Consider the following 24,109-nt stretch of genomic DNA (forward strand, 5'->3'; position numbering starts at 1 on the left):
TAAACATTTACCCCAGAGTAAAATAGCCTTGCTCTGATATAGTTGCTATTTGTCTCCATTGCAAAATATAGGCAACTGTACTGACCTCCAACAAATTAGTTGCTACTAACCGCTTTTGGATAAAATCCACAGTTGCCAATCTAGCAACCAAGAGAATAAAATAGAATGCACAATTCTTACTACAACAAGCTCTAATAACAAGTCCAGTTATTTTATTAACCTGACTGAAAGCTGATCCTAATCACACAGGTAGAATCCATTTGTAATGCGTCTTTCAAATTATTGAAATACAATTGGCTTTCAGGGTGTTTTATCCTGATCAGCTCATACTAGTTATTCTACACACAATACCCCATATACACCTCATTCTAAATGCTTGAATTCTTCCTTTGACACATTAAAGAAAGAATCTAGTTGACTAGAGCAATTTCAAACCCCAAATATCTTTTCATCTTTACTCTAAAAGACAAATTAGATTTGTGAGCAACCAGACCTCAAACCTATTTTCTCTTTAATAATTTAAGCACCAAAAGGTCACAAAGCTCTTTACTGTTCCCCTTTATCAAAGTCCAAGTGGTAATGAAAAATGGCTAAATCCTGTCTGCTGCCCCATTTCCACACAGGACTCTATTCTTGATGTAAATTAACACGTTGTAAGTACCTGGGTCAACTATAACCTGACAGCATTTTATGAGTTATATGTTTTAAATGTGTATAAATGAGATCATCTTGCTAATGACATTTATAAGATCCTTTGAATTACAGACATAATCTAAAACCCTTCTGTAAATCTCACTGCTGGAAATGCTTCCTGGTAATATATAATAATATAGCACCAGCCAGAAAGAAATCTTTAGGTTTAAACTTGATAAAACCCATCACTGATCCAGATCTCAATATTCCTGCAGTGTGTTAACCATACCTTCCAATTGTCTAAAGTTACATTGTGCTTATTAGCCTAGCCTTTGCATTTTAACTAAAATGTGAAATAAAGCCCACACTAAGCTAGAATGTGCCCAAATAACAGATCAACAAAACAAATTATTTTGTAAAATCACATTTGGTTCGCAACAAACACAGATCATCCTGTCATGTCTCATGCAACATAAATAATGAAGTCTTGTTTGTGTTTGTGCTGTCCTTAGGTCTCATTGTATTCCTTTGCTTTTTTAAAAATCTTCCTTCTAGTTCACAAATCTAATGAAGTAGGCTTTTATTTATAAAAGCTCTTGCCACAATAGACTGATCAGACATTTAAGGTACTATAGGATTCTTTGGGCACAATCAAGTGGGGCATTCTCCTGCAAAAGTCCAGGTGACCTTAATAGGAACACTGCAACGTAAAGTCTTGAACTGCTATGACTTCAGTGAGGCTTGAGAAGGACAATTTTCTGATGGATTGTGCTGTTTATCTTTTTAGTATCAACTTTTTTCTAGTTAAGTCCGGTAATGCAGCTGTTCATCCCAGCAGTCTCTTGATTCCCCCACCCCACCCCCCGGTAAGTATGGCAACCTTAAAAGACAGAGAAAGGCTGCCTATGGCAAGTTTCTCTCTGTCTTCCCTTGTGAGACTTCTGCTTATTGAAGCCTGGCCTTGTTAATCCACTTTATCAACTCACTTGGACTAGAAGTAGCAATCTGTCATTTTGGAAAAAGATGTGGCAGAGTGTGTGCTTTTCTCCACCTGTCTGCCTGTTGTATCCACTTTTCTCCCTCTCCAGTTTTCTCTGGGAGTCATTATGTGGGACTGGGAGCAGGCATAGCATCACAGCAGAACCACCTTCCAGGCAGTAATGGACAGTAATGGTGTGAATGCCTGCTGCAACCAGGAACACTGACAGGTAATAGGGTTGGGGGAGAGAAAACACTGCAATGCAGGATTCCAAGCACTCCTTTCCAACACATGTGGGGTTGGGAGTGGGAATTGGAACAGGACAAGGTGAAAAGTCCTCACAAGCGCTAAATAATACCTCTTTTTACTAGAGAGGGAAGTGTGTGATTCTGTGCTCCTTTTGAATGCTCTGCAAATTGCGGCTCGATCTTGCTGAATACCAGGCAGGGCGACATGGCACCATGACTCAGTCTAAAGATCATGAGTGGTGGTATGCCATCATAGCACAACTAACTTCCCCTGATTAAAAAATAAAATCAAATGAAGAGGAAGGCAAACAAAGGATAGGGCGGAGTCAAAGGAGGACAGCGCATAGTCAATAATGTGGCAGAGCAGAACATTTCTGAAGCAGGAAGAGGAGCAGAACAAAACTGTTCAAAAGCATACACTGTCAAACACCTGTGTGGAGGGGGCCTGAGGTTTCAACTGCTGTTGTGATTTGAAGCCATTTTGTCTTTATTCATCCTGAAGCCATTTATTGGAATACTTACATTCCCAAAACTAGGTATTACATTTTAGTTGTAGAGAATTGGGAAGACTCCATAATAATCATTAACTGAGGGCTTCAAAACACTTTTTTTTTTTTACTACAAGTTGCCAGCAATAAGTATATATGCAAACTAGGATTTGCACTCTTCAAAAGCTTATATGCTGCAAGTACTATCCGTTGCAGCTCTTTTTCTTAGCTGCATTGTAATATATTCAGCAGCAACTGGAATCAAGCTGATGCTCTTTATTCAAACTCGGGGCACTATAAATCTCTGAAACAGGGCAAGCAGAGGCGAGGAGGCCAAAATATTTCCCCCTCTAGTTTACTACAGAAAGACCGACTCCACAAATAAAGCTAAGGAGAAATGCCCATGTAGCCTTTCAAGGAGGAGGAAATAAAAGATGGCTTAATTTCAGCCTCTAGAGATAAATGCCCAATACAAACTCTCAAGTAGCTAGGATAAGATTTATTTTCAGAGTCCTAGTCCAGAGGGAGGGAGAGTGCAAGGATGGCATCTAGTTTTTACATGCAACCCTTAAGCTTCTTTGTGACTGCCCAACTGTTTCACATGAATATTTTCAAAAATTTAAAAGTCACTATTTACAAAGGGGATTTTCTGCCAAAAAGAGATCCAAGCAAAGCCTTTTCTTAGCATTCCTATGCATACAGACAGGAAATCCCTATGGTTCTCCTATAAAGGAGAGTGTATCATCAGTGGAAGGTGGAGGTATTTCCCCCCGCACATTGCCAGAAGGGCGTTTACAATGAGAGTGAGACCAATTATTCACTTCTTCAGGGAGGGAAAAATGCTTGTTTATTTATATGATATCTTGATTGCAGAAGAGCCTGGGGAGCTTCAAAAGCTGCATATATTTGCTACTGCAGATCTCTTCTGAATGCTAGGTTTTAGCAAAATACAAGAAAAAATGAATTTCAGTGGCACAATCCAGTACCTACATTATAATGTCAAATAATGTGGCAAGAATTCATTTGCCCACAGCCTAGGTAAATATCACAGTTCTGCCTTTCAAAGCGTGCTGCAGCACCCTTCTGAACATATTATGGGCCGAGGGAGTGGGGAATGTCCTAGCATAGAAACCCTCGGCTTCCCTTAACTAGTCAAAATCTGCCAAGGCATGCTGCAATAGACATCACAGTTGCGATTTATGTCATGCTTCTCAGGATTGCTGTGGAAATTATAAATATTAGTACTTTAAAACTTTTTGTCTATTTAAAGGGGAACAGAAACAGTAACATTTTTATTTCTGTATCAATCACTTATTCAGTGTAGGGTGAAGAAAAGGAATTAGTTCCTATTCTCTGTCTTTTGAACCTGTCAGTTATGTCTGAACTGAGTTACAATGGGTGGATTATTAAGGAAATCAATTGTCACTAAATTTAGGCCAGTGGGTGAGATCCAATATATTGCAAGTGGGCACGTGCTCATACATTGTTGCATCTCTTATCTCTCCTTTCTCCTGCAGCCCTCTAGGCATGTTCACATCCCAAAACTGCTTTGGAAGATTCGGGGGAACCCCTGGAGCATATAGGCAGGGCTGGGGGGGGAGAAAGAATAATGGCATGTCTGTCAAACAAGCAGATTTCCAATGCGCAAGCAAGCAAGCAAGCAGACACCACTGGATTTCATTGCCCAATGAAATCAGTACTTTACGCCTGCGTCAATATTCTTTAAAATTTATATTCTGGATTATTTTACGTCATGAAAACTATACTATAGACGAACAGAACCAACAAGCATTTTAGTGAAACAAATGCATTAAGTTCAAGCCTGAATGTACGCGAAGCAGTAATTGTTTGCATTAAAATTTGTCATACTAGATAGGTGTTCATGGATCATGTCACTTTGAAAAGCTTGGATGCTCTATTACAGAAAAGTCACCTGACCTAACCAGACTTTGTTCATAAAAAGTAATAATGAAAAAACTGCATTTTTTGTAATGTGCCACATATGCTAGATTTCATAGCTAGATCTTCAGTGATGAATATTCAGTTTCTCTTGCTCTGGCTGAGATCTAGATAAGATCAGTCATAAATTGCTTTGGAATATTAGCTGGGTACCATAAATGTGTTTTGTGTTCTCTCAACCATAAGTCATTACAAAAAGTGGCTTGGCATCAGCAAGTCACTAGTGCCTTAAAAAAAAACCTCCCCAGTGTGGCACAATATATTGCTGCTAGCCTATTTAGTGATAAAATCTGATATAATAAAATATTAATTACAGCTGAAAGGTTGGGTGAAAAATATGAACTCAATTACAACCCCATATTGCGCACAAAGGGCAGTGTGAAAAAGATCTTTTCATTATGGACATAACAACTGGAACATTAGAATGAATCTGAAAGTTTCCTGAAAGGCCACCTGCTATTAATCTTTACATCAGCCACGGAATTCAAAGTTATTTTCTGCACACCCCACCTTTTAACCAAAATAAATATATTCAGCATGGATAAAAATCAATAAATTAAAAACACAGGGATTTAATTAAGTGTCTATTGAATAATAATACTATGTTAATACTAAACAACATGGGTATAAGTATGTCAGCCCTACAGTTAAGCCTCTAAACTGAATCAGTGCCTCTACCAGATAGCTTGAGTTAAAGGCAGATTTTTCATATAAATGAAGAACCAATCTGATCATTTCTCCAATATGAATATGTATAGCTACCAAACACAGGCATTTCATTGTCACCTGATAAAATAATCTGCTCTAATCTGCCCAGTAACTATTAGTTCTTATTTCTGCCTATCAGGCATGGGCATTTAATTTTTGTTTGCTACTTTGTTTTTGTGAGAGTAGTGCTGGGTGAAGGCAGAGGAAAACAGCAAAGCAAGAAAGAAGAAGAAAAGACAAAATTATCCACTGCAGAGTTCCTATGTTTCTGTATTTAACCTCAGATAGGTGTTGGCTGCAAGAAGTGCCTATATGAGAATATTTTTTAAGATCCCTATAGGCGAATCAGGAAAGTGTGCAAAATGAGTACAGTGCAACAAGGAGCTGCAAGACCTGGCTGCAGAAATAAACTGTAAAACAGTATTTTATTTAATTGCAGATCAACATGCTTTAGTGGTATAACCTTTATTAAAATCAGTTATTCAAATCAGCCTTTTCTTCTTGCTACTTTAAATCATAATTCAAATTGCCTTGATTTAAATCAAAGTAGGAAATTGACCCCTGTAGGTCAACTTTGACATGTGGGTGTGGCTACACATGATGTGTATTTTCCTTTGCCCATGATGGTTTGCAAGCACCAACACTCAGGTGATTGCCAGTGCCTACAAACCCCTTTCAGGAGAGAGTTACTTATTTTTCTGATGTCAGATGTAGGGTTGGTGGGCATGGCTTGGCCCAAACAGCCTTGTGCGCCTAATTAAACCCACAGATCAGAGGTTCCATAAAGAAGGCTGATCGCCGAAGAATTGATGCTTTTGAATTATGGTGCTGGAGGAGACTCTTGAGAGTCCCATGGACTGCAAGAAGATCAAACCTATCCATTCTCAAAGAAATCAGCCCTGAGTGCTCACTAGAAGGACAGATCCTGAAGTTGAGGCTCCAGTACTTTGGCCACCTCATGAGAAGAGAAGACTCCCTGGAAAAGACCCTGATGTTGGGAAAGATGGAGGGCACAAGGAGAAGGGGACGCCAGAGGATGAGATGGTTGGACAGTGTTCTCGAAGCTACTAACATGAGTTTGGCCAAACTGCGAGAGGCAGTGAAGGATAGGCGTGCCTGGCGTGCTCTGGTCCATGGGGTCACGAAGAGTCGGACACGACTGAACGACTGAACAACAACAACATCAGAGGTTCCTGGCCCATGATTAAAATCAACCCACATTTAATACATTATATGTGAACTCCATTTTTCATTCAGTGCAATTATTAAAAACACAGCACAAGAATATACCAAAATTATGAGGTCAACTGCCAATGCATACTTTCCCAAATATCAGCTATGTTTGGTTTAGGAGATGTGATACTAGCAATGACTGGGATCTTCAGTTATTCACAAAAAAATGACCTCAGAAACTGTTGACCAGCAGTTCTGAAATACTTCCACTTCCAATTTCCCCTTCTTTCTACATTATATGGTATCTGAAGTTATCACTGCACTTTCAGTGCTTCCAATGCAACCTGAGAAGTGCAAACTTGCACATCAGCTCCATGGTGAGATGCATGTGTACAGGGGCAAATCTATGGCTATCTCAAGTGGTTTGGCAGTCCATAACTTACTCCACATGACAGTACTGAGCTGGAAGAAAAACTTATCACTCCAAAGTTTACTATGTCTTACTGTTTTATTGGTTGTTGGCACTGTGAATTATCTATTTCTGTGTGTTGTGTTTTCTTTGTAACAATGAAGTGTGAGTAACAATTAATTTAGAAATAAATAAATGTAAGCATGAGCTATGTGCCTTCATGTGTGTCTGTCAGTATGGGTTTTAGTGTGCTATACATGTGGTGTTTATCTTTGTGTACTAGTGGGCGTGCATGAATGTGCACAACCAGTTTGGTCACAACCAGTTGCACATGCACACTGGCATGTGGTCTTCGAATGGTTGGCCAACCTAAATGTGGCCCCTGAGCAGGAAAAGGGTTAGCCACCCCTGCTATGGTGAGTACCATAGAGGCTCATTAGATTAGTCAAACTGATATGTGTCTGTTAGAAACTTGAAGAGTCAACACTTACTTCTTCTACTGAACAGCAGGACTCTTATTGCCAACTTGCAATCTATGCTCACTCAACTCCCCATGGGGTTAGCACATGCTTTCACAGCCTGGCTAAGAACACAAGGCACCCTTCAAATTGAAGAAAGGCCTTAACACAAATAATTTGTCCACGTTTGTTGCCTTCCCTGGCAACCTCTTGATAATTTACTCCAGAGGTTTAGGGTGGAATAGCATGTGAAAATTATGCACAGCGGTTTGGAGAGGAAGTCGCAAAAATACACAGGAGCCTCTGCTAAATCAGAAGCACTTGTGTACATAGAACAACTCCTGTGAATGGCATTAACATGGGGTGAAATAAATATTTGTCAAAACAAATCTCTCCAGATCAGAACACATCAAATTGCAGCATTTCATTTAAGTATTATGAAGCTTAAAATGATCCAGAGCAAAAGGCAATAGCTGAGCCCCAAATGAAAAGGTTATTTCTGCTCTCCTAGCAGAAGATGTAGCATGGAATCAAGCGAATCATATCTTTTTAATCAAAACTGCAGGTCCTGGTCACAATACTTGGTTGTACTGTATATGGTTTAGTACTTTCTGAGAAATTCAGTTAACTTGCTTTAGGATGTCAATTATTGGTGAAACAAGGCCAAATAATCATAGTCGTATGTACTTTTGCCCCTTAGCCAAGTAAATAGACTGGGTGTCTTGCTAAACAAAGGTCAGATAGAAGCTTACAAATTACATAGGATTTCTACAATGTATGGTTGCTCCACCCTATATCTTCATTGTAAGACAGAAGTGCAAGTTCCTAACTTGAATGTTACACAGCAAGCAGGCACAGCTATTACAGCGGTTATTTGAAAAGGTCACATGTTCAGTTTCACACACTGAATACAGATATGTAGCATTTGAAAAGTCTTGCTCAATGTCATATCTGTCTGAATCTAAACTTAATGAACTTCGATGGAATTACTGTGGCTTACGAGCTATTTTGCTCTGAACAAACCACTGATTTCAAACAAAACAGTTGTCTCATGCACGCTCTGTTAAAGTTAAAGAGCTATTATCTTGTCCATGGTTGCAATCTGTAATGTGTAACTATGTTGAAAAAGATGGGTGTCTTTTTTAGTTTCAGGAAATTTGAATTCTTGAAGCTTAAGAGTTCTTTTAAATAATGATGCAGGTTTCAGTGAAAAGTTATAACACACCAGCAATTTATTTGGAACATATAAATAAAACATATTTTACACAAATTTACATTTCTGACACTTGCAACAATGCAACGATAATTTCAAAGATTTTAAATCTACTTTATGTCTTGGGTTAATTCTGCCTTTTAAAAGAACACAGAAAATTGCTTAGGGTATAAATAGAAGAGTTGGACACGACTGAACGACTGAACAACAAATAAATAGAAACAGAACAAATAACTATGCTTATTGTTGATATCTCAAATGTTCTGGTTTGCAAGACCATTTGTTTGTGGGGTAACCCTGAACTCTGGAGAAACAACACTCTTCTAACAAAATAATAATAATGAAGAAATAACCCAACAATATAGTGGAGTTAATATAGTGGCTATATATAACAATATAGCCGGAATTAAGATTGCCGGAAGAAATATCGATAACCTCAGATATGCTGATGACACAACCTTGATGGCAGAAAGTGAGGAGGAATTAAATAACCTTTTAATGAGGGTGAAAGAGGAGAGCGCAAAATACGGTCTGAAGCTCAAACTAAGATCATGGCCACTGGTCCCATCACCTCCTGGCAAATAGAAAGGGAAGAAATGGAGGCAGTGAGAGATTTTACTTTCTTGGGCTCCATAATCACTGCAGATGGTGACATCAGTCACGAAATTAAAAGATGCCTGCTTCTTAGGAGGAATGCAATGACAAAACTAGACAGCATCTTAAAAAGCAGAGACATTACCTTGCTGCCAAAGGTCCGTATAGTTAAAGCTATGTTTTCCCAGTAGTAATGTATGGAAGTGAGAGCTGGACCATGAAGAAGACTGATTGCCGAAGAATTGATACTTTTGAATCATGATGCTGGAGGAGACTCTTGAGAGTCCCATGGACTGTAAAAAGATCAAACTTATCCATCCTTAAAGAAATCAGCCCTGAGTGCTCACTGGAAGGACAGATCCTGAAGTTGAGGCTCCAATACTTTGGCCACCTCATGAGACGAGAAGACTCCCTGGAAAAGACCCTGATGTTGGGAAAGATGGAGGGCACAAGGAGAAGGGGACGCCAGAGGATGAGATGGTTGGATAGTGTTCTCGAAGCGACTATCATGAGTTTGGCCAAACTGCTGGAGGAAGTGAAAGATAGGCGTGCCTGGCGTGCTCTGGTCCATGGGGTCACGAAGAGTCGGACACGACTGAACGACTGAACAACAACATAGTGGTGATGCTGAGACAGAATAATTTTCACAAGTGACATAAAATCTGGTTTTGCATTTCTGCATCTATATGTCCTTCGCAAAGACATTCAATGGGTTTGACATTCAATGACCTTGAAATGGCAAGCTGGCATCCTGCTTGTCAAGTACATCCACTGGCAGAGATGACTCTCTGAAATGGTAGTGTAGGTGTATGGGCAGAGCAACTCTTTTAACCAAATTCTCTAACCCATTTCCCCCCACAGACTACTTGGATATTGCTGGGGGTCTTGGTGGACCATTGAATGATTTTTCTGCCTGTTGCAGATGATCTTTAATTGTATTTTTATCACTTCTTTTATCTCTTACATTGTATTTTATTGTGTTACAATCTGAATTCCATAGTCACAGACACTCTGTGGACCACCTGAATGAAGCTAGTGGACCACTGGTGGACCAGACTTTGGAAATCCCTGTCCTAATTTATTGTTTCAGAAATCTAGGTTTCTGGGGGCAATGAGTGGTATCCAACCAAGCTGACCAGTTTGCACAATGACTTCCCTCCCCCCTCACTGGTGAACGGGAGAGAAGAGGGTAACATTCTGTTGCACAAATGAGACAACTTTGTTGGATACAACCCAATATTTCTAGTATGATATCTGTCTAGAACACCCTTCCCCAGTCTGGTTCCATTCAATTGCTTTGGTCTACAACTCCCATTGTCCCTGAATAGGGTCAATCTATAATTTTTTGTTTCCCTCGGTTTCTCATCTTTCCAATCTTAAATTAAGACCTCCACATTTCCATATCAGTTTTTTGGTTCGTTTTTGTTTTTAAAAAGTTCTCACCAAAACCCCCCTGCATTTTAGTGCAATTTTCTCCAGTATAGCAAAACAGTTCTATTATAATGCACGTTTGTGTGTTCCTTTTACAAATATATGCATGTTTATGCACACTTTCCTGTAACATGCAATTTTGTACACATTTCTTGTCTGAAGAACTGTTTCAGTTTGCTTATTGAATTGGAAGGTATGAATTTGCAGGCTTTAAATGTGAACTTCATCAAATTTATTCTTCATCCCTATCCCTGACTGTTAGCCATGCTGGTTGTGAGTGATGTAAGTTTCTAAGATCTCTGCTTTACAGATGTTTTCTGCTACAGATTTGCCACTTACAGCACAGGAAATGACTGAAATATTTCCTCATACATAATCTAGTTGAGAAGATTAGCTTTTGCTTAGCAATATTTTACAATTACAAACCTCATTGGAAATATCAGTGATTTCTTTTCCAGATGAAGTAAAGGGCATTACGTAGAGGATGGTTTTAATGGCAAATATTCCAGAGGATTACTTGTTTGAGGCAGCTGCTATAAAAAAGAGAGTCTTGAGGCAGCCTTAAGAAGTAAGCTCCTGCAAGCAGAAACTCATTAAATTAGTCTTTATAATGCCATAAGACACCATGTTTTTTTTTCAAGGTAAATGTCATTAAATTGAAGACTTTCGCAGTGTTCTATGTGGGAAAACACTGTTCCTTCTTTTTTCAGTGATTCAATGACATGTATAGTGAGCCTACAAAAATCTAATCTTGAGGACAAAAGGCTGTATCCAATTTGTGTCCCTCCATTAAGGCTTTTTGATGTACCAGAGGCTTCAGTCAGTGCAACATGGATCAAGGTGGATCATAGATCTCCCTCACCCTGTTCTGAAGGGTCTACCAACCCATGTAGCACAGTGGTGCAGAGTATGCAGAAGGTTCTCTATTTAATCCCTGGCCTCTGCAGGAAGAACTGGGAGAGACTCCCTGTCTAAAGCCATGGAGAGCTGCTGCTGGTCAGTGTAAGCACTACTGAGCTAGATGGACCCAATGGCTTGATTCAGTGTAAGGCAAATTATAACAATTCAAAATTACCTCTGTTCCTCTTCCACAGGCCGGATGCGGGTGGCGCTGTGGTCTAAACCACTGAGCCTCTTGGGCTTGCTGATCGGAAGGTTGGTGGTTCGAATCCCCGTGACGAGGTGAGCTCCCATTGCTTGGTCCCAGCTCCTGCCAACCTAGCAGCTCGAAAGCACGTCAAAGTGCAAGTAGATAAATACTCCCGCTGTGGCAGGAAGGTAAACGGCGTTTCCATGCGCTGCTCTGGTTTCGCCAGAAACAGCTTAGTCATGCTGGCCACATGACCCGGAAAAACTATCTACGGACAAATGTCAGCTCCCTCGGCCAGTAAAGCGAGATGAGCGCCGCAACCCCAGAGTCGTTCGTGACTGGACTTAACTGTCAGGGGTCCTTTACCTTTACCTCTTCCACAGGATCAAAGAGCTTTCTGCCAGTGCTGGGACACTAACTAAATACAATACATTGGAAGCTTCCACATCCTGAATCATACCACTGCTCCATCCAGTTATCTAACTCAGAATGGATAATCATTCTTTCTAAGCCCATGCTCATGCCAGAGATTGAACCTAGGACTTTCTGATGTTCTGTATTCCTTCCCTAATGATACTGATATAGGGTTCATCTCAACTTTTACGGGTGTATTCGTTTCATTGATATCAGTGTTATAGCTGTGCTCTGAAACGCAATTCCTTCTTGTTTCCTGTGCATGAGTAGTGAAGCTTGATATCAGTGAAATTTCCAATGTTTAGATCCTCAAAATCTACCTACAGAATCACCAGTACAACCATTGTACATATTCATTTACGGAATTAAATTATATCCAGGTGAGCATAACACCTTGTGAACTTCTAACCTTTTTCATGCAAGTAAGCAAAGGGTTGGGGGTGCAGGTGGGGAAGGAATCATACCTAGGTTATGCATTTTTATGTGCAGGAGTAAAAGGCATGTGCATTTGTGGTGATAAATATTATTAAAAATCTAAGCAAATCACGAAAATGTTATTTGCCAGATTTTTGTTCTTTAATCCAGCATGTCCATAGCATAAATGGATAAGGATAAATGTGCCACAAATGAACAAAAGATTATGGCACCCACTGGCTGGGGTGTGTGTGTGTGTGTGTGGAGTTTATCATATTTTTATCCAATTGCCAATCCGTTTGAAGCCAACTATCATTAGGGAAGGAATATTGGGCTTACCCTAAGGTTTGCTGACTTACAAAAACCTTAGGGTAGAAATAAATGCTGCTTAGAGAAATTCCTGCTCAAACAAGTGGGAATCTTCATCTAAGCTTAAGTGCTTCATGGTCAATGTTTCCCTCTGCAGTTGCCTGCATGAAAATTTTCCCCTGGGAGGCAAGTTGGGTCCAGGGGGGAAGCTTCTGATTGAACAAATTATTTGTATCACTGCCTCATGAGTTGGCCTTTTTGTCGAGGGGAGGGAGGAAAGGAGGCCAGGAGCTGCATCCAGCCACTGGGCAACAGTTCCCCATACCTGTTCCATTTGGGGCAAACTGTTTGGGGCAGTTTTTTCCCCAGCACCAGTTCAGATATTCTAATTACCACTTATTTTTAATAAGTCTCTTGCTATAGGATTTGAGAGCAAGCTACCAAAAACTTTTCATATTGTTTTCCATGAATAGTGTGCGAAAATGTTCACAGGAATAGTCATGTAACTTTCCCAACAAGTAATCTCATACTTAATCTGCATCCCCCCCCCCTTAAAAAAAAGTTAATTCCAGTCACTTTGAAATTCAAGGACAAGTTCTATTACATAACAAAAATGAATCACAACATTTTACAATGGAAGCAATTACTGCACTGTTCCTTCAATATAACTGGAATTGACTGTTTGGCCATAAATAAGAATTCTTGTTTGCCATAAAAACGTGAAAATTATGGGCATCAATAAAGCTCCATCACTTCTATATCACATACTTGCTGAACCATGTTTTGGGTTATTGTATACGTTGTAAAGCTATAATTCAGAAACAGTTTGCTGACAATAATAGCAGATGACCCTGTAGTTTACCTTGCAAGGCGATTACTATACAGAACCTTAAATAATGTCTGTCAAAAATAATGACAAACATGCAAATGTAAAAAAATCAATTTTTTGCCAGAACTCCGACCTAGTGGTGCTATGATTTTATATATATATATATATATATATATATATATATATATATATATATATCCAAATAAGGTAACAATTATTACCATGCATAGGCATAAACAAGTCATGGCTTTAATTCAAAAGTATATGGATAACTTTGGTATTCAAAATTTTGACTGGTGGTGACTGATGCTCTTTTTTTTTAGTGCTATTTTTTTTTAGTGGCCATGACTATAAAAGTACCGGTATTAAGAAAACTCTACACATTTTAAATATATATATATTGTATGTTTACTGCAGTCATATAAGAATATTCCAAATTAATGTTTAAAGATTTAGCCATAGCCAGCTTGCTACCCTCCAGAAGGTGTCGACTACAGTTCCCACCATCCTTGACCATTGGTTATGCTGACTGGGGCTGATAGGAATTTTAGTTCAAAACATCTGGAAGGCACCACATTGACTACCCCTGCTTTAGAGCACACTATCAATGTGTGGGATTCAACACTGTGCTATTACAATTGTCCTGTCTGCACAAGCATTTCTGCTGGCTAGATGGAACCATCATGCTGTTCTGATGGTTCTCCCAACCTTCCAGAGCTTATGTGAGGGGCACATGGGGAAAAGAGGGAGGGAAGACCCATTATGCTAGCAGAACTCATGCTAATCCAAGTATGTAGTTGAATCCAGCCCAGTGCTTCCTCTTTGGAATGAAATGCTGATGAACATCCAGAGGCTCACCCTAATTATAATTATATTATATTATATTATATTATATTATATTATATTATATTATATTAACAGGACTGCATCACTTCTCACTGTAGTTGGCGGGAATCTCACAGCTAAATGCTCCTCACTATTAAAAGACTCATTGTATATAGTAAATATGATGTCAGAAAGAAAGGTCCTACATGCCTTCCCTCACTTTCTATGTATATGGATTTGGTGATTTGGGCAAGGGGCATTGAATAATATACAGCCTACAGTATTTACTACCCAGGAACAGTTTTACCACATGGATAGGCACTGCCTGAAACTGTTTATCAGGGGAAGTAGTAGATATGTGTTAGAAACTGGAAGTTGCCCACCTCCTTCACTATGTGCTGGCCCCAGGGGTTTGTCCCTGAAGCGAGGTCTAAGTCCAGTCCTGGGTCTAGGGGTCCAAAGGAGGTCAGTCCGGCGGGGAGCAAGGCAGGGAGCAGGTCAAGGTCCAAGGCAGGTGCAGGCACGAGGTTGCAGGTTGAGCATACGCTTGCAACTAAGTTGCTCACGCAACTTGGGCTGGGTCTGGCTGGCTTTTATCTGGCCCTATGCTTAGGGCGGCCCCAATCCTCCAGAGACTCGCCTCTCCTCCGGGCCTGGAGGCGAGCACTCCTCCTGTAGGCACTTAGGTCTCTTCGCCTCTCTGCCATGAGCCTCTGTAGCTCAGGAGAGGCTGGTGGGTTACTGGACCCAGGGGCTGCCTCAGCTTCCTCTGAAGAGGCTGGGAGTGGAGCACCTGCAGGCAATGGGTCCTCCCTCCCATCAGGAGCCATAGCAGACTCTGCTGATGCCTGCACCTGGGGATCCAGCACAGGTGGGGATCCTTCAGGCTCAAGCCCTGGCCCCGGCTCAGCTGGTTCTGGAGGCGGGGAATCCTGTGCAGGCTGGGATCCATCAGGTTCAGCATCAGAGTCTGACTCTCAGGCCATCACACACTACACAGTGCCTGCTATAATCTAGATCTCACTACTATTATTTACATCTACGTGTGACAGTTATCACTCAGTAAGTCCTTCCCCTCACGCCTGAGCAGTGAGCCTGCACAAACTGGCAATTACTCAGTACTGAGCAATAGCAGTGAAGTTGACAGATATGCCTGCACTGTCTAAAAGTGCAATCCTGGCATGGAAAAGATAGGAACACTAAACTACATCTTTTGTCTCTTAAATCAACAAGGCTATGGAACAGGATAATTTGATATGGACGTGACACAGTTTCCAAAATCATGCAGATGCCTACAGAACTGCCATATCAATCTGAGGAGGATATCCTGCTGTTCGGTTAAGCTTCATATTAAAGTCTACAGAAGAGAGCCGACTGTACCAGTCCACTGTGCATTAGTTACGGCAGAGAAAAGCTGCAGTGGGTGCAGATCATATGAGTCATGTGCACTGCCGATGTAAGGATATCTTACAAAACAACAGGCACACTGTAATGCTCTGTTGCTGTGATGAATCTGGTGAAGGCAGGGAGAAAGGGAGGTAGACTAGAAACAGAAACATACCCTTGAGTCCAGATTTACGGAACAATACAGGAGGCACTTTCTTAAGGAAAAGAAAAGGTAAGGAGTACACCCCAGACAAATCTGGAGTGGAGTCCCTATGAAGGTTGAATGGCATCTTGTACGCCTCTTTCCAGCAACTCCTGCAGGCCAGCTGGTGCCAAATGCATTGTTCCATTTCTCCTTGGACCACATCAGTGAGGCTGAGATGGGGGGGGGGGGATTTGTCCTCTGGGCAGCCCAGGAGCTCCATACACACTGCCCAGACTTGTGCCCCAGAAAGGTCACTTCAGTGCTGCAAGTGCAGCAACAAGAGGAGGCACTGCAAGTGCAGAACACAACCTGGTTCTTGGCTGTTCTAAAAAATTTCAATTATGCTACAGTTTTATGGAATTGTTGATCTGAAGGGCTACCTAAAAACTGGATATCTGACTGAAATTCAAGTACCAGTATCCAACAACAGAGTATGTGTCAAATATTATGGTTCTAGCATTATACTACTAAAAAAACTTTCCTTTCTGGAATAATTATTTCCAACGAAACCCTTCAACCGTTGTTTTAAGATGCAGTTGCATTCTGTATGAGTTGGGTAAGTATTGTCAATGACCGTAACAATGAATTGACAGTAATAATTTAGGATAAAATGTGTACTCCTGAAAAGGAGAACAAAGGGTCCAGATAAATTTAGATGTTTCGAAAAGGGAGGAAAGCATGTATTTTGAAATTATTCTAAAAACAAAAGCCGAACTGTAATTTAGTAATATGTATGAATGTATTATCAAATTAAAGGAGTCTAATTTCATACACTTTCTAAAACTAATTAACCAAAATTATAGATTTGACAGTCTCATAACTTCATGCTATTTGGCTATATTGTATCTCTGTTAAGAAATATTGCAATAATCAATGAAGCTATACTTCCAAAATCTAATGGACAGTTTGGTTTTCTGGATTTATGTTCACTTTTCATTAACTGATAGCAAATGATTCCAGAAGATTTATATAAATTTGATTTCATTTAAACAAGTCGTGCTTCCTAGCAATAATTTCTTGAATAAGTTGCAAGTCTAATTATAATGGACTGGATCCAAACAAGGTTAAAACAGAAAGCCAGATTCTTATTCTATATTAGCTCCGAGTGTAAAGAGGAAAGGTGGCAAAGCTGTAAAACAAGCAATCCTTAGCAGTAATGTGATAGAATTTGTGCTTACTCTCTCTCTCCCTTTCTCCCTCTATCCATCAGAAGAATTAAAGATTTTTATGTGACAGAGCTGATGTGTTGATCAATAAAACGACAACAATCATTTACACTGAAAAGTTTAGCGCAGTTCCAAGAATCTGCATTAACCATGCTGGGTGGTTACAGCAGAATCAATAGACAGCCATTGCACTTAGTGAAGTGCATAAATAAAGTACAGCTACATTTTTCTACCCTACGATGAATACAGATTAAGGAAAACATCTACTGGGTACTTCTCTTACTTTGAACAAACACAAATATGGTGTTCTTGTCTCCTTTCTGTTCATTTCAATGAGACTTGTGCTGAGCATGAAGTGTGTGCCAAACATTTCACAACAATATACAGTATAACAAAAAAATGTTTTTACTTTTGATCCTGAGGATAAGAAATCATGTCTTAGAAGAATCATAAAATTGTAGAGTTGGAAGGGACCCTGACAGTCATCCAGTCCAACCCCCTGCAATGTAGGAACCTCAACTAAAGCATCCATGACAGATTGCCTCTGCTTAAAAACGTCCAATGAAGGAGAGTCCACAACCTCCTGAGGGAGTCCATTCCACCATCAAACAGCTCTTACTGTGAGAAAGTTCTTCCTAATGTTTACTCAGAATCTCCTTTCTTGTAACTTGAATCAATTGGTCTTGCCTAAGTGCCAGTCTTACACCTAATTTCCATACAACTGTGTGTCACAAAAAAGCTGGGCAGCTATTTCTTTATAGAAAAAAAAAATCATTTTGAGGAGAACCTGTGCAGGCCTTCAGATTTAGTTTGCAGCCCTAGGAAGTATTTAACATAGCACTAAGGAAATTGCTCCATCGGCACAAGCTTTTTTGCTTGCCTGATGGAACCACCTCCACTCTCTTCCCCCTAGGCACTTTTTCCGGGGTTCTTCCAACCCAGCCATAGGCAAACTCTGCCCTCCAGACGTTTTGGGACTACAACTCCCATCATCCCTGACCACTGGTCCTGTTAGCTAGGGATGATGGGAGTTGTAGTCCAAAACATCTGGAGGGCCGAGTTTGCCTATGCCTGTTCCAACCTCTCTGACGAAATTTGGGCAAGGGCAAGTGGGGAGAGGACAAGGGGGTAAGCCCCGTTGTGCAGGACCAGTTAAATGAATCTGGACCTCTGAAGCTGCATTTTGTCAAAGAAAATAAATGCAGGACAAACCATATGCAAACAAACACCATATTTCACAAGTCCATGATGAATATGAGCATTAAAATCACATACTTACATAGTACCTAATTGGGAACAAAATGTTTCCCAGAACTAGTTAGTCTCCATGACTCTTCACCTGCAACTGAACCCACAGCTTTTTATTTCATACCCTGAACGTGGGAAGAAGGTCAGCTGAAGCAAGTTAGCCCACAGCTCCAAACATGAATTGCTAATTAGCAAAGAAGAAACACAATACAGCTGGGCAGTGATTTTGGATTGATGTTTCCTTCTCCTTACTATGGCAATGTGAACTTCAGCTGCGTGGAATCTTGAATACCATCTGGTAATTTTACTTGATGTCAAAAATACATATGAGCATATATAGAACTTAAGCACACATGTATTGGCTCTGGCAAATGACAACTATTTTATTTCCTTTTCTGTAAGTATTTACATGGATCTTCTACTTGATAATGAAAAGCAAGTTGGAAACTGCTTTAGTAGTAGTAGTAGTAATTAATAATAATATTCTGCTCACTACAACCTCCCCTCTGGATTGAGGGCACACTGGGAGTGTGCAAGTGGAAGGAGGAGAGGAACACTTGTTGTGCAAATGGAAGTCTGTTCTGCTCGTATACAGACACTGTTGTAGAGAAACTTAATCATTATTTTGACTTTGCAAAATGCATGTTGTATTTATTTTGCTGGAACCCTTATACAAGTTGATATTATTATCCCCATATTGATGAGAGGCTGTCTTACCTAAGACCATAGTGAATTCGTCATAAAGGTGAGAACAAGAATGTACTGATTCATAGCTCAGCCTCTTAGTCACCATGCTACATTAGTTCCCAAGAGAAGTTGCTGGAAATTCTGGACTAGCAAGCTTTTTGTTTTGTTTTGTTTTGTTTTGTTACAAGTATATATATATTTCCTTTTTGTCTTGATGATGACAGATTTTAGTTTTTAAATCTCCTAACTTGTCTCAGCTGATTACCTGAAATAATGATGATTAAGCCCACAGGAGTTCTTATTGAAAACATAGTAGTAGAGGATAAAAATAATGATGTACCCTTGAACTCATAACACTGTAGTAAGCAATTACCTTATAGAAGAAGCCACCCACACAACAGCATTGCAGCTTTGTTCCTTATTTTCAAAGACTAAGCTTTGAAATCCTCTACACAATTCCTAAACACTCCATATCAAAGGACTTTCTTTCTTGTTCCTTACTTAATTGAATTAGAGATAACACAAATATGGATTTAAACAGAGATTGCTGAGTTAGAAAAAAAAGTCACCAGAAAACACTGTCAATAAATTAATAGATTTAATTTTAATTTTGTAAAGCTTCCCCAATACCATCATACCTGACTGGAGCGCCTCTGCTCTGTGCAGGTTTCAGTGTAACAGTTACAGTGCTGTCAGTCTGATTTAAAGGTGTTTCCAGTTCATAAGGTGGCATAGACGGTGCTAGAAAAACAAGAACAGAGGAAGCAGACTTCTCTTTAATGTGTAGCTTTTATATGATTTTTAAAATCTTTTTTTTAAAAAAAACCTTCTCAAGGGCAGATACTATTTTAGAGCAGTCCCTGTGTGCACAAAATATGATAAAATAATTGCTATGCCTTTAGTTAATAGGGTAGCCCATCAATAATGTTAAGCTATAAACTGGTACATATTGTACCTTTATCAGGGCATTTTTCTGCTGACTGAACACTCAAAATGTGAGTTCGTGTGTAATATTAGTCTCGTGAACTGCAGCAAGTTTTATATCATGGATTACTGCGTTGGTCTGCTATGCAACAAAAGAAACTAAATGTGGTATTCAATTATTACCATAGTCTTATTAACAGCCTTTCCCACCAGATTTTTATCATCCTTACTGTATCACCATAACTAGATAATGAATGAAGATATAAGTAACCAAGGTCACCCAATTAGCTTGTGGCTAAGTTGCAATTTGAACCTGGATCTGCTATGCCATAACCAACTAGTACAGGGTCTCCCAAACCTGGGTCTCCAACTGCTCTTGGACTACAACTCCCATCACCCCTAGCTAGCAGAAGGACCAGTGGTCAGCTAGCTGGAGACCCATGTTTGGGAAACCTTGAACTAGTATATCCGCTGCACTACACTAGGCCATCATGTAAAAGCAACCACATTTGAACTTACTAATCAGTAGAGCATGAGACATCTAGATGCTAATAAGTGTTTGGTTTGACCTGTAAGGAGGTCTAAGAAAAAAGATAAAGAAGATATGACTACTGTTTGGTAAATCTGAAAGATATGAAAGATAGGAATCTGAACTGACCCATCTCTGACTTGCAGGTACTATCCCTTTCAGCAACAGGGGTCGAAGAGTGAACTACACCAAACAGTGGTGCATACTACTCTCAGGCCAACTTGCAATTGGGTAGAAAAGCAATGGATTACACTGCAGGGTTGCTTTACAAATGTGCCAAGTTTAACCTTTTTAAGGTGCATAAAAGCAGTTAAAAATCATATACATCCCCAAATAGGTTTGCGGATTAAGGGAGGGATATATATATATATATATATATATATATATATATATATATATATATCTTTTTAACAGAAAATGTTTAAATGCCATTTTTTAAATAGAGGTTTGTATGAATTTTCAAGAAATTATAAACACAACATTTAAATTGTTCAGAAAAGACAGGTATTTTACACTGCACCCATACTATATAACTGCTGCAAAATTATATGTAAATTAATGTAATGGTTAAAGGTAAAGGTACCCCTGACCATTAGGTCCAGTCGTGGACGACTCTGGTGTTCCACGCTCATTTTGCTGGTCATGTGGCCAGCATGACTAAGCCGCTTCTGGCGAACCAGAGTAGCACACGGAAATGCCGTTTACCTTCCTGCCGGAGCGGTACCTATTTATCTACTTGCACTTGACATGCTTTTGAACTGCCAGGTGGGCAGGAGCAGGGACCAAGCAACGGGAGCTCACCCCGTCATGGGGATTCGAACTGCCAACCTTCCGACTGGCAAGCCCTAGGCTCTGTGGTTTAGACCACAGCGCCACTCGCGTCCCTGTAATGTAATGGTTATCTAGTTCAAATCAGAAATGTTATTTGGCTTTAAATAATACCTGAGATCTTTGTGGTGAACTGACTTGTAACAGGAAGCCCAAAGCCTTTGGCTGTACTGGCTCTTATAGTGAATGAGTAAGTAGTCCCAGGATACAACCCAAAAAATAAGTAGTGTGTTTCATTCCCATGCTTTAAAACACGTCCACTTTGGTTGGATAAATCTATTTCTGGGTCAAAGGAGCTGACAGCCTTGTAGGTGATCTACAAAAGAAAAACAAAGTTATAAAATATCTTCAGCAGTTGTACAAAGATTGCATTTTTATCCAATAAACCCTTCTGATGTGTGCACTGTCAGACATTTTATGATAAGTTATCTTACTCCCTTATATGCTTCAAATCCGGAATCCAATGAAGGAACATAGGCTCAGACAAAACTGTTATGAGTTATCACTTTTATAAATACAGGGACTTAGAGGCACCTAGATGACAACTGTAATTGCTATGATTCAGACTTAAGCTAATACCTTTAATTTGTTGGTTTTCGTGTTGTAATTCTTTTAGGAGGAAGTGCATTAATGTTGGTCTTGCACAAAAAATACAAATAAACATTGACTTAAAACGACAAGAGTTATAGCCACGTTTTTTAGTAGCCTGCCCCATTTTTTTAAAAAAAATATTTTTATTGATTTTTCCATGTATGTCTTCTAACAATATATCTTTAACAATTTTTCGTATTTCCACCCTCCTCCCCTGGACTTCCCTCATACTCCCGTTTTGTTTTATTTCCATATTGTTCACCCATATTTTATTTCCACATTGTTGTATACAGTTGTGATTGTTTACTCAAACCCTGCCAATGAGTCAATTTCTTTATGTTGCCTCTTCATATATGTTGTAAGCCTGCCCCAAATTTCTGCTTCTACTGAAAAGTATTCTCTGCTTGTAATAAGGTAAATTCAAGCAAATTCTCCATAAAGGACACAATGTTGCAATTATGATAACAATGACAATAATTATTATAACAGAAACTATATGGAAAGAGCTTTACTGTACTTGGAACTCTGAAGAGTAGGACAATTCTAGGACGTTCTTCTAAAACCGTAGAGTACTAATGACCACATTTTCTCCCCATTTGAAGAAATCTAATGTCTTATTCAACATTTTTTTTAAAAAAAAATGATTACAATGCAATATCTGGATGGTGTTCTTAGTTGCATTTGGCTTGCTTTTGCTCTCTTCTGTGACACTTTTAGGCTGCAATCCAAACCACACTTTACCTATGACTAAGTCCCGTTAAACTAATTGGAACTAAGTATTCCAGAGTATTTAGTACCCCAAGTGCTTTGAAGTAAATATCATCCTCACAACACAGCATGGTAGGTCTTTAATACTGCAGTTTTAAAGATCAGAACACATGGTATTGCATCTTGAATCACACAAGCACTACTGAAACCAATTCTGCATAGGTCAATTACAGGTTAAATTAACTTCAACTCAGCACTGACCCTGTGTAAGCTCTTAATTTACAGAAGCTCTCAGTTTTGACCTCTGAGATTATAAAAGGTTACTAGCAAAGTGGAAATTTAATTCAGAATAGAGTACAGGTTTGAAAAGACAATACACAATGTTTTTGGATGCCACACAAATGAGTTTCATACTTGAACAATGTGGATTCCAATGGACTGAGCAATAGTGGCACTCATCTATAGGATTTTTAACCCACAGTTGCTGTGTTACAGTTAGCCTCCTGAATTGTTGCCACCACTTCAGAGCCACTAAATAAATAAATGTGGCCCTAGTTCACCTATGTTTCTGTTTCTCTTCTCCTTATTTCCCTTCTATGGTGGCAACCTCCACATGTTTACGGGGCTGGTTCACTGCTGCCTTGATGGGACAACTACATGCCAGGAACATGCAACGTAAGTCAATGTGCTTCTCTGTGCCATCATGCACAAGGGCTTTTATATGGGAAGGGCCAACATAGTCTTATGGTGAAATATTTTACTTCAGAATGATTGCTCCCCACATCAAATGGGGGGCGATGTTTGCGTAGTCGCGTGCAGCCCCTTGAGCTCTTGGGCGACGTCTGGTAGTTTGGACTGGCTTTGCCTTCCCCCAGGAGGGATACCTGGGGTCTCTGCCTACCTCAGATAGGCGCCCAATCCCGCCTGGGGGAGGTGTTGCCATGGGACTGGCCAGGTAAAGGGAGGGACTACCTAGCCCACACAATAGAAGGTGTAGCTTACCAGGAAGCAGCAGTCAGGCTCCAGAGCTTCTCCCACCCTCCACTCCCTCAATTAATGCTTATTTTGCAGGTTAAACTCTTCTCCATAGATACGCAGGCGCTGCTATGTCAAGGCTGCTGTTAAAGGGCCGGAAAGGAATTTCCCTGCATTGGCAGGTTTTGCCTTTCCCGTAGCAATTCGCCACAACTTTGGTGGTTTCAGGCCTTGGGCGGAATCCTTTTGTCATCTTCCTAAATGGGGGGTGGGGGGGTGACTCCACGCCCCCAGTGCAGCAGCGATACCAGTGTTTCTGTTAAAGGGGTATTGGGGGAGGCATTGACCATACGCCGAGAGGTTGTCATTGCTCTCCCCCACCAATGGCGGCAAATGGGGGGCGGGCTATCTGCTTGAACATATGTTCTCCAGAGCTAGCCCAATCCCCACACATTCTGGATAACCCTGAAGTTTCCCAGATCCCCGGCTGGGGGCTGGGAAGGATAAACACCCAATGCCTGAGCCAAGGACTCCCTACATCTGAATCTTAATAAAGTTGTGGCCAATTTTAATCCCATAGCATGTTGTCTTGTGTCATTATTCCACTCGGGGGTTGCCCGGGGGTTGGGGGACTCCGCCTGTCCATGCAACATAACCTGCTGTGTTAAGTACAGTAATCAACATGTTT

At 40.1% G+C, this 24,109-nt stretch overlaps 1 protein-coding gene across 19 annotated transcripts in view; it reads right to left on the reverse strand.

Moving 5' to 3' along the window:
- Positions 1-24,109, reverse strand: part of PTPRM (protein tyrosine phosphatase receptor type M) — a 395,593-nt gene that overhangs the window by 158,186 nt on the left and 213,298 nt on the right. For all 19 annotated transcript variants that reach the window (XM_033154926.1, XM_033154917.1, XM_033154915.1 and 16 more), the window contains exons 10-11: positions 21,262-21,463; positions 19,505-19,607 (exon numbers count right to left, since the gene is read on the reverse strand). In XM_033154926.1, the coding sequence (XP_033010817.1) occupies positions 19,505-19,607; positions 21,262-21,463 (305 nt within the window). The remainder of the gene's footprint in view (positions 1-19,504; positions 19,608-21,261; positions 21,464-24,109) is intronic.

The sequence above is a fragment of the Lacerta agilis genome, chromosome 7 (genome assembly GCF_009819535.1).
Source record: "Lacerta agilis isolate rLacAgi1 chromosome 7, rLacAgi1.pri, whole genome shotgun sequence".
Lineage (NCBI taxonomy): Eukaryota > Metazoa > Chordata > Lepidosauria > Squamata > Lacertidae > Lacerta > Lacerta agilis.